We start from the raw sequence: 12502 nt of genomic DNA, 5'->3' as shown, positions 1-12502 counted from the left end.
CATGAGAGAGAAAAGCAGGGTGAGCAACCAAGATATTCTTACTCCCCTGGAAATGGAGGCAGAGAGAGAGGAGAAGCCACAACAGGTAGTGTTGAAATGAGGATGAGACTAGAGATTGCATTTGCAGGAGAGAAGGAATGCCTGCAGGAGTTGGTCGCTGAGATAAAAGGATGGTCTGGTGAGAAGGCTGTTAGAGTAGATCTGCATGATCTAGTGGAGGTCAGACTGGGCAGAGGGAAGGGGAGCCCATAAGAGCCTGGAAGAAAACTAAGGATGGAGATTGGATATTTGAATTTTTTTTAATGAGTAGTAAAATATTTAGGCTTATGCCTATCAGTGTAAGGAATTTTAAGGATTATTTGGAAATAGGATGCCTGGGCTAACGTGGCTGTATAATTACATTCACAAGTTCTCCAACAAGGACCCACCCTATGTCTAAGGTAGTACTGCTTCATTTTCAATACAAACTTCTTATAGCCTTCACAAAAACAAAACATAAGATGCATTGCGTCTGGGCCACCTGGAGCTTGCTAATCTGTACATCAGCTCCTAGAGCACAAAAGCAGCTGCAGATCCAAATGATACCAGTACACTTTCATATGCACAGGTAGGCACTCATGGTGTTCATGGTGGATGATTCATCCTGTAGCCACCCAGTGCCCATGGAGACCCTCATGCTCAGAATGTCCTCTTCTACTTTTCTTCCTTCTCCAAATGCCTCTTCTTGTTCCTCTCTACTCTTTCCTTCCTATTTCTCCCTCTGGAGAAATATTTTTCTTCCTATTCCTCATTCTGATCTCTTACCATATAGCAGCGCCTAGGCTAGTAAGAAAAGGGGGCATCTGGTCAATCTCTCCTCTTCAGATACTTTGTTCTGTCATTTTCTTCTGAGTCATCGTTCAGTCTCAATCTCTCTCTCTCTCTCTCTTTCTCTCTCAATCTCTCTCTCTCTCTCCCTCCCTCCCTCCCTCCCTCCCTCCCTCCCCCCCCCCCTCTCTCTCTTGCTCTCTCTCTCTCTCTCTCCTTTCTTCCCCACCCCCTCTAAGCCTTATGCATGAGATAGGGCTCATCTCTTTAATATTATCTTTTTAGACTTTAGCGTTGTACTCTACAAATTGAGAATGACAGTCATAGGTACTTTACTGAAATGCTGTGGTAAAGTTATATGTATTATAAACTACTACAAATAGAGGTGATGTTTAGTTTGGTAACCAATGTTGTAACAGATAAGCCATCACAGTGCCTTCAGAATCGACAGGAATCTAGCCTTGTCTACACAGCCAGTAAGCAGCAGATATTATTTCTTGCTCTTTGTTTTGAATGAAAGAAGTGGTGGCTGGTTTTTAGCCTTATATGCCTCACTTATTAGATATATTTTTAGTGAACAGAGAGGCTAAATATAATAAATGTGATAGTCCTCATTCATCCTGTGATTTGAAGGCTTTTTGCTGGGACTTCTAAATGGTTGGACTCAGGCATCTACTAGATTGTCCTACCAAGAGCACCTGTGGCCTGGACAGGAACCTAGAGCTGGACTGTTTATCTGGACCTCTTTTAGTCTCTGAGTTACCACCTTCTCTCATCTTTCTGGATGTTGTTTCATATTGCATCCAGAACAACAGGTCTTGGCTTAAACCTGCAATTTTCTTATAGCTGGCCAAATGGAAAGTAGACTCGCCTTAGCTTCTGGCCTCATGAAAATGAAACTGTAGCCAAGACTCCCAGAACCAACAACAGCTGGAGCTCTTTCCTGAAGTAATATTTTTTTTTAATCTTTGTTGACTCAGCTTTTACCAGCATTTGATTATTAATTTTTTGGGGGGGTTATTTTACTTGTTTAAATGTTATCCTCCCTGGATTCCCCTCCACAACTGTCCCCGCAGTCTCATCTCCCATCCCCTTTGGCTCTATGAGGGTGTTCCTCCACCCACCCACTCCTGCTTCTCTCCTCTACCATCCCCCTACACTGCTGCATGAAGCCTCCACAGGACCACAGGCTTTCCTTCCCATTGATGCCAAATTAGGCAATCTTCTGCTACATATAGTTGGAGCCATAGATCCCTCCATGTATACTTTTTGTTTGGTGGTTTATTCCCTGATAGCTCTTGGGGTCTGGTTATTTGATACTTTTGTTCTTCCTAAGGAGTTGCAAACCCCTTCAGCTCTTTCATTCCTTTCCCTAATTCTTCCATTGGGGTTCCCTGGGGTCAGTCTGATGGCTGGCTGTGTGTATTTGCATCTGTATTAGTCAGGTGCTGGCAGAGCCTCTCAAGGGACAGCTATACTCCTGTCAGCAAACACTTCTTGGCATCAGCAATAGTGTTGGTGTTTGATGTCTGCAGATGTGATGGATCACTAGGTGGGGCAGTCTCCGGTGGACTCTATATCTGCTTTTGATTTTGTGCATAAAGTATTTCTCCAAAGGAAATCTAGCAGGCCTGCATTTTATCTTGTGATAACTTGGCATCTGCACAAAGCATAAAATGACCCTAGGGAGTCTGTTCATAGGAACTTTTATCTCATCCAGACATTTGACTTCAGTATACACCTGGTCACTTCCAGCAGATTTTTTTTTTCTCAGAAAGTAATAAAGCGGATTTCTGTTGCATATCTTCTCAAATAACTTTCAATGCTCCTCTCAACCTCCTCTTGTCTTCTGAAAATATCTAACGTAAAAAGTACATAGTAGAATTATAAAGCTTAATGTTGGGAGAAGACTTAAATAGACTTAAATGTTCAGGCTGAGTCATGCATTCGTATGTGCAGGACACGTCACCATCACTCTGCCCACTTCCTACTTTGCTTTAGTACAAAGATTCACAACCTGTGAAATAAAATCCCTTTATGGTGGTCAAACAATTTTTCACACAGGTCCACATAGATATTTCCATACATAACAATAGCAAAATTATAGTTATTGCATGCAAGAAAATAATTTTTTGGTTGGGGGTTACCACAATATAAGGAACTATGTTATAGAGCCTCAACATTAGGAAGGTTGAGAATCACTGGTCTAATGGACGTGGTTTTTCTGCATTAAATGACTATGAGGGGTGTAGAAAATGTTAAAGAAAAGTGAAGACATATAGTAAGACCTACCCAGGAGCCATTTGAAGAATTTAGCATTCCTGTGTAGTCATAATATTCATATAATGGAATGTTTCGAGTATGGAACATAAAGCAAGCAGAACTCTAGGCATCATTGGGTATTGTGGTTATAAACACAGAACAGAGCAAGAAATAAAAAGTTAGAGATTGGTAACATTTATCTCACAATTAAGAAAATCATATGAAACACTAATACAGGTATTAAGAATGTGTGTTATATCATGTAGGAAGTTTGGTATCTGTGTCAGAGTGACAAGCTATGAATTGTGTTAGTTACTCTTCATAAAAGAAAAGAATGGGGACATTCTTGAGACCTTGGGGATTTCAGAGTTACTTTGCAATACTCTGATTCATAGCCTGTATCCTAGATACATAAGCATTTGTTATATTAGTGTACCTATCTTTGTAACTGTAGACTGTTTTTAATAATAAGGAAATAAAAAATTCATGTAGGTTGTGTACCCAACAGAAATTAATTCAAGAACTTTATTGGCCTTGTGAATGTTCTTGCATAGCTATTTAATATGTAAAATTAGTCAGAGAACAGAGTTAAACAAGGCCAATGGTTGGCTTGATAGAAATGATGGGATGAAAGTAGACAAGGGTTTACAAAAGAATGGAACATTGAACCTTAGAGTTCAGAGTTAGGGTGTATTCTTTTAATATGGATCTTAAAAGGGGGCTGAGAATACAGTTCAGCTGTAGAAGTGTTTGCTGTGCAAGCATTAGGATCCAGAGATCAGTCTCCAGGATCCATGCAAAAGCCAAGTTCAGTGTCACACATCTGTAATCCCATCACAGAGGAGACAGAGCTAGGTTGATCCATTGGGCTCAAGGTCATCCAATCTATCCAATAAGTGAGCCCAGGACAAGGGAGAGATATTATCTAAATAAAGAGGAAGTGACTACAAAAGACCGACACTGACCCTTCCTTTCCTAGCATTCATCCACTCACACACATATAGCATATCCACAAACACATGTTCAAAGACATGCATACACACACATAAACACACACACACACACGTGTACACATAGGAAACTTCAGTGTGTTGTAATTTATTTTGAGTTGATGTAGTAAAATGTTTCTGATACTAAATTAGGAAAAAAGTACTTATCTTTCTTTGCATATGAACAGGTTTAGCAAATGATTCCATCATCCAGATTAGAGATGCTTTAGTCGTGGAAGACTGGTTTCTATAGAACATTTTAAGATGGTGAAGATTTAAGCCTATTAACTTTATTTAAATGTTTTATTGGGTGCTCTTTGTTTTAAGGTGGCTTTCAGCCTTTTAAGCAGATACGGCTTTCAAGACAGATACCAACTTCAATTTTAAAATATTTGAAAGTAAACAAACCTATATAAATGAAAATATCTAGAAATAAAATACATCAATTTATTGAACTAATATGATTTTATTCACATAAACAAATCTTTCAAGGCCTATACAAACATTATTTATAATAGATGAGACTGCCTTGCTACTGTTATAGAATGAATATATTAGGAATGATGAAAATACAGATACATATTTTTACAAAAAATGTTAAAGGTTTGTGACAACATTGTTTTATGAGTCACACCATTTAACTTTGTTGTTAAGTTTTCTAGCTCACATGTGCAAAAATTCAATCACATGTTTACTATTTGCTCTTTGATATGAATGCAATGTACTTATTCTATTTTTGTGTCTCTGTCTGGAACAGAATTTCTAATAAACACTGATGGAAAAACACAACCTCTCAGCAGTGACTCAATTCATCCTCATGGGCATTACTGAGCGTCCTGAACTACAGGCTCCATTGTTTGGATTGTTCCTGATCATCTACCTGAGCTCAATGTTGGGGAACTTGGGCATGATCATCCTAACCACAGTGGACTCCAGGCTACAAACACCTATGTACTTTTTCATTAGACACCTGGCTATCACAGACCTTGGTTATTCTACAGCTGTTGGACCTAAGATGTTGGTAAATTTTGTTGTAGATCTGAACATAATCTCCTATAATCTTTGTGCTACACAGCTAGCTTTTTTTCTTGTGTTTATAATTAGTGAGCTTTTTATTCTGTCTGCAATGTCCTATGACCGCTATGTGGCCATCTGTAAGCCTCTGCTCTACACTGTCATCATGTCTCAAAGGGTGTGTCAGGTGCTGGTGGCAGTCCCCTACTTGTACTGCACATTTGTTTCTCTTCTAGTCACCATAAAAATTTTCACTTTGTCTTTCTGTGGCTATAATGTCATCAGTCATTTCTACTGTGATAGTCTCCCTTTGTTATCTTTGATCTGTTCAAACACAAATGAAATTGAAATGATTATTCTGGTCTTGGCAGCTTTTAATTTGATATCCTCCCTTCTGGTGGTTCTTGTTTCTTATCTGTTTATCCTCATAGCCATTCTCAGAATGAACTCTGCTGCAGGCAGACGCAAGGCTTTCTCCACCTGTGGGTCCCATCTGACAGTGGTCACCGTCTTCTATGGGACTTTAATATTTATGTATGTGCAGCCCCAGTCCAGTCACTCTTTTGACACTGATAAAGTGGCTTCCATCTTTTATACCCTAATTATACCAATGCTAAACCCCATGATATACAGTTTGAGGAACAAAGATGTAAAATATGCACTTCAGAGGACGTTGAGGAAGATATACAGCATACTCTTATAAATATTACATAGAAGATGATTGCTACTAACCACAACTGAATAAATATTTTCTACATCTTTGTCGGAATGTTTATCCTGGAAAAACGACTCCATTGTATATTTTAAAATTGCCCTCCTTTGTACCAACACATTTCATAATTCTCTGAATACAACACTAAAAAATTATTTTGTAATTTGAAATTTTATTTGTATATGTTTGTGCATGTCTTGCCATGGGCGAAGACCAGAGTACAATTTACAACAGTTATTTCTCTCTTTCTATAATGTGGGTGGGCCCTAAGAATAGGACTCATCAACAAGGCCATCCACCTGTTGGAACATCTCCTTCATTCCTCTTAATTATAATGATGAATTGTAGAAAAATAGTAAAGGAATTTATCTAGTGTAACACTGTGTTTGTATCTATACATCATAAGCATGAAGAACAGTGTGTATACTATTTGCAAGTAAAAAAATAACTAAACTCATATGAGGAATTGATTTGCTCTTTGTGGCATTCCCCTTACAAGGTGTAACCTAGCATCTATGTGCATTTGTTCATATATGTATTCTTTTCAGTCACTATAATAGTTCCATTTAGAATTATTACATCCCTGTAGTATATAAATGTGGACTTCAATGTCCTTATGGTGTGTGAGGATCTGAAATTGTTTACTTTTGCTTTCATTTTTTCTGCTGTTGTTTATGTTTGTTTGCATTTGTAAGTACATTGCTTTTGTATATACCTCAAGGGACTTTATTGACATAATACTACTGGCTTTTGGTAACATATAGTTTCAGCTTAGTAGTTAGTTTGGTCTAATGCAGTGTTCTTCTTGTTCCTATAAATAAATACACTCATGTGTAACACACTTTCTGGGTTCTACCATAGACTCTTCCAGAATTATGCTTTTCCTTACATACTTGTTTTTATATATTTAATGCCTACTTTTGTCTACAGAGTGATCATTGCCTTTACTGTTAAAGGTAAAGAACATTTCATGTTTTATGATGGCCTACATTTTACATTCACTAGCAGAAAATACCTGCTCTGTGTTGAATTGTAGTGTAGGGATATCTTTTGGCTGCTTTCCTTTCTTTACAGAAGTGCTTCTCTGCATATGTCATTCAGTGGCATTACATGAGAAAATAAAGACGATCCTATCAGTTGCACCATGCTTCACTTCTAGTGAGTATGCACTATCAATATGCATTGATGGCCATGCTTGCTATTTCTTTGGAACATTTGATGTCCACCATCAAGTCTTTCTTCTGTCTTCCATTGTTTTTCATTATTTAACATATTACTATTTAATTTACACTATAAAGAGAATAGTGTTTATTATTATCATTTAACAAAATTATCAGAATAGCATATAAAATACTAATACATATAATTTTTGTATTACTAAAATAATACATATGTTGTCCTGTGAAAAATATTACAAAATTTTTATGCAAATATATCGATTGATGTTGGTGATTGGTGCCACCATACAGCAATAATGTCACCAAAATTCTAAGCCTTCGTTTTCTAAAATGTCCTAGTTTCCTGAAAAAAAAGACTGACTCTGACTTTCTCATTCCAATTACTTTTATTCAATCATTACTTAAAATTAATTGGGGCTGGGAAAGGTTCCAACAACCAAAGTTATTTGCCTTTGCTACCTGAGAGAGAAGATAATCCACACAAATCTTAATCTCTTTGGCTATGGCAAGCCATAATCAAAAATAAGAATTTTAAGTTTGCCAGGAGTGTCAAAAGACCAAGGTTTGTGCTGCTATAAGCTCTCATGTAGTACCAAGTACATAATTTAGAGGGAGACAACATTTCTGCAAGATTAAAACAGTCTCAAACAATTTCTCATCCTATACTCATTAAGCCAACCCCAGCAAAAGCTTTGTTGAAACATTTCACTTAAAGCCAGACACAAAGCCTTTAAATTTAATTTAAAACCAGACATAAAGGCTTTACTTTACAGATCATTATATAAATATTTTATTCTATCCTTATTAAGAATTGATTTTTATTTAGAATTATATAATGCATTTTCATCTAAAAAGAAAATATTTTATTCATAAAAATGTGGTTTTTGTATACGTGAACACAGGTGCATTTGAATGTATGATATATATGGCATAGGCATATAGGAGTGTGAGCATGCCCAGAGACTCACACATGCAGAGACCAGAGGAGAACTCTGATTTTCTTCTTCTCTCAATTTACACTTACTGCCCTGAGATAGGTCCTCTCAGTAAAAGAAAACTTTCCACTTCATCTCATCTGCCTGGCCAGTGTTCTATTGGGCTCCACTAATCTGCATCTAGCAATTCAGAGATAGAAACATGCTTTACTATGCCTGGATTCTGATGTGAATCAGGAGCATGTAAAGTACGTTTTCATGCTGAGAGAGCAACTGAGTACCCACTGAGACATATCCAAAGACCCAAAAGAAATATGATTGGCAAATGTAAAAGCAACAACTTTACTCTTAGTGGATATAATATATTATTTTTTTCTTTCTTCTTTCTAAACGTTCTTCCCTCCTTCCTTCCTTCCTTCCTTCCTTTTTCTTTCTTTCTTTCTTTCTTTCTTTCTTTCTTTCTTTCTTTCTTTATTCTTTCTTTCTTTCTTTTTATATAAGGTAAAAGATAACTTTGATTTGCGATCTTCTAGCCTTAGTCAATGATAGGATGCATCCACACACAGCCTGGATATGTTTAAGTTAATACCATTTTCAATGATTCTATAAATCAACCTTAAAAATAAATTTTATAATTATGAAAACTATTTGAATATATGTATTTGAAAGATACATTGTTAATATGTACACTTAAATGTGCAACCTCTAAAATAAATGTTGATTACAATTTTGATGTTTACTCAGATGATAACCTAACATATAGATGAATTTCAGTAATATATTAATTTTAGCAGTTTTTATGCCACTTTTTTATAGCTTTATATTTTTGGAACAGAAAACATAATGTGCAATACAATTACTTACAATTATTCTATAAATTTTATGTAAATATTTTAACATTTAGCATCATGTAAACCTATTGCAAAACATCTACCCCAATGCCTATTAAGCCATGTTTGCTCATTCACCACATACTTCAACTCTGCCACTACAATTTCCATCCATATAGTTTCTTATAATAAGCGTGTATTATGTAATTGATTCTCAGTGAAGATGAATTTGGTGTCCTGGATTTATTTAACTTTTTTCTGGGTTCAGGACTCTAACAGTATAGCTTTCTTGGGATAATTATTTGGGTTATTGTCTAACAAAGGAGAACACCCTAAGGCAGTGAGTAAAGGACAAAGCTTTTCTGAAACTTCCTAACAAGGAAAGTCAACAGAGGAAGTGACTTTTTTTTTTTTTGGTAATTTTATTGTTTTACCTTTCAAATGTTATCCCCTTTCCCAGTTTCCCCTCTGCAAATTCTCTATCACATCCTTACTCCCCCTCTTCTATGAGAGTGCTCCCCCATCCACCTACCCACTCCTACCTCACCACCCCAGCATTCCCCTACAATGGGGCATGGAGCCTTTGCAGGACCAAGGGCTTCCCCTCCCATTGATGCCAGATAAGGCCATTCTTTGCTTTATATGCAGCTGCAGCCTTGAGTCCTCCATGTGTACAATTTGGTTGGTGGTTTAGTCCCTGGGAGCTCATGAGGGGGCTCTGATTTGTTGCTATGTAAGACCAAGTGCCAAGGGCATGGCTCAAAAAGTTCCCCAACGTACTGAGACAGTTTCATTTCCTAGTAACACCTGTTTATCTGTAGTCCTTCTTAACAAAACTTCAAGTACTGCTTACCCTCATTAAAATGATGCCTTTTTATTCTGGTGCCTGTAAGCATATAAGACCCATCAGAGATTTAAGGTGTAGTGTAGTCAATGGATAACTGGCTACTACATACTTCCCATTATTGCTATCCTGCTTATCAATGAGGAGGAGTTCTTTGGCTCACTTGCAATAAGTAGAGTTGCAAGTAGATAATTTGATCTTGTCCTTGGTTTATCAGTGTCACTACAGATACAAAGTCTAATTAATGGGATAATAATTATCTTCTGGTCAACAGAATATAATCTAGAGTCTTGATAGAGACTTAATATTACAGTTGGTCAAGTCAATTAGATAAGGAATCAAGCCTAGGAAGTTGAGTTCACCTTAAGCTAGGGTAATCAGATGACATAAATAAACGTGTCTTTAAAGAGACTCAATTTTTTGTCCCTAACTACTGTCACTAGAAAAGACCAGGAAGTTAAATCAGGTCCCTGTAACTATAATTTTTTTATTAAGTTATTTTATTTTCATTTCAAATGTTTCCCCTCCTTCCTGGTCCCAAATCTCAAAGTTTTTCACCGTTTCCCTTTTACTCTGAGAAGCTATTTCTTACCCGACCATCCCCCTCACCACTCAATCCCACGCTAACTTCACTCCTTAGCATCCCCCTTTCCTGGGACATCAAGACTCTACAGAATTAAATGAATCCTCTCTCACTGAGACCAGACGAGGTTGTCCACTGCTACACATGTGCCTGCAGCCATGGACCACTCAATGTATGCTCTTTGATTGGTGACTTTGTTACTGGGAGCTCTGAGAGGTCCAGGTTAGTTGATACTGTTGTTCTTTCTATGGAGTTACCATCCCCTTCAATTCCTTCAATCTTTCTCCCAACTCTTCAATAGGGGTCCTCGACTTCAGTCTAATACCGTTGGACTGTATGTATCCCCATCATACCACAAGGACATGTGCTCCACTATGTGCAGAGCAGCCGTATTAATAATAGCTGAAAGCTGTAAACAACTCAGATGTCCTCAAATGACAAATTGATACAGAAAATGTGGTTCACTTACACAATGGAATACTATTCAGATTTTAAAAACTAGGACATCATGAATTTTACAGGCAAGTGAATGGAACTAGCAAATATCATCCTAAGTAAGGCAATCCAGACCAAAAGAATATTCATGGTATATACTTACTGATAAATGGTTGTTAGCCAAAAAGTTCAAAATACCCATGATACAACTCACAGACCTTATGAAGTTTAACAAGGAAGAAGACCCAAGTGAGAATGCTTCAATTCCACTTATAAAGTGGAAGAAAATAATCATGAGAAGCAGAGGGAGGAAGGGACTATTATTTTTTCTATCCTTTCATTTTTAGATGCTGTCCAAAAAGAAAATATATTTTGCTTTCCTTTTTGTAAACAGTGCATTTGATTTCCTTACACAATCTCTAAAGAATCCCTCTGCTTCATGATGTTCCTTGGGTACTATGAAGTTTACTTCCATGTTGTCTTAGCTTCGACAACTTGGGTTTCTCTCTTCTTCATCTTCATCTTACTTGTATTGGCAGGTATCAAGATCTACAGCTTACATTCCTTGAGGTTTACATTTAAATTCTATTAAATCTCAATTATTTTGACTTTGTTTGTAACTTATTTTATTGGTGACACTAAAAACTCTGAGAAAATCCATTTTCTCTTGTATTGTCAGCATTCCCTCCAGAAATACGTGACCTCTGCAAATAATGTCAGCTTACCCTGTTTCCCATATGCCTGGGACTGGCTGACATCATCTGGACATTTCAATCTAGTTCCTCTTACACTGATACTAGTAAACAAATGAAAAGTGTTTTTATTTTTTTAAGAGACATGCCAGTAGATACTGATGTCCATTTTTGACAGGAAACACTCAGATACATTTTAACGTAATGAGACTCCGCTTATTTTTTTTCTATTTTATTGTGCTAAATATCAACTTGATACTTTTAATATTTCAAATACACAATGGAATATTGTGGGTAATTTATTTTTATCAGATTGTTGCAATATAATATTGTGTATAACTGAGATTCCAAGTGTATGTAAGAATGAATGTTCAAGTCTCATACTCCCTTCCTTTGAACCCAGATTCAAATATTTGATTCTTGAAGGATGCATTACTCTAGTTTCCACATGGAGGTTGTAGCCAGTAGGTTGTATTTGTCCTATAGCTGATATACTTCCTTCAGTGTCCTATCCATATATATCTTTGTTTTTACACATGACAAGGCATATTGTTTCAAGCTGATTAATATTCTATTTCAAACTCCCAAAATTTTTGGATTAAATTGAGAACCAGGTTTTATGAGAGATAGGGAAAAATACAATTATTGGATCATATTAAATAATCTAGAGCAATCACTGAATTACTGAACAAGTCCTTAGGAGAATTCTTGGAGTATATACATATATATATATACATATATATATGTGTGTGTGTGTTTGTGTGTGTGTCTGTATATATGTATATATATATATATATATATATATATATATATATATATATATTCCAAGTTAAGGAATACAGTAAAGAATTAGGGGAGAAGTCTTATATTCCAGGTTGCAAAGACACAATTTTCTAAAGGTTCTGTGTGTTGACTGTTTCAGTGGTAATAGCCACATGTTGCTGTGTTACCTACCCTGGATAGTTTAAATTCCCATTTATGACTCAGTCTATAACTCCTTCTTTTCTGTGATATGGAACAGCAGCCAGACCAGTTTACTCTATTCTTCATCTTTACTTTTTTATCATTTATTAAGTTAACTGAGGAAATGCTCACACATTGTGGAGAAATGACATTTGCTATGTCAATTTCATCATGATCTCTCCATAGCTCTATTTGTCTCCACTAGGTTTACACAAGACTGAACATATCAACAAGACATGGATGATAAGAGGCACCAAG

At 36.5% G+C, this 12502-nt stretch overlaps 1 protein-coding gene across 1 annotated transcript; it reads left to right on the top strand.

Moving 5' to 3' along the window:
- The first annotated feature begins 4833 nt into the window (after positions 1-4833).
- Positions 4834-5775, top strand: LOC114631029 (olfactory receptor 8K3-like). Its single transcript, XM_028779335.1, has one exon. The coding sequence runs from the start codon at positions 4834-4836 to the stop codon at positions 5773-5775; it is 942 nt and encodes a 313-aa protein (XP_028635168.1).
- Positions 5776-12502: the final 6727 nt, after the last annotated feature.

The sequence above is a fragment of the Grammomys surdaster genome, unplaced genomic scaffold (assembly GCF_004785775.1).
Source record: "Grammomys surdaster isolate TR1022 unplaced genomic scaffold, NIH_TR_1.0 350, whole genome shotgun sequence".
Lineage (NCBI taxonomy): Eukaryota > Metazoa > Chordata > Mammalia > Rodentia > Muridae > Grammomys > Grammomys surdaster.
The sequence above is the reverse complement of the archived record's forward strand: the minus strand, read 5'-3'. Positions and strand labels throughout refer to the sequence as shown.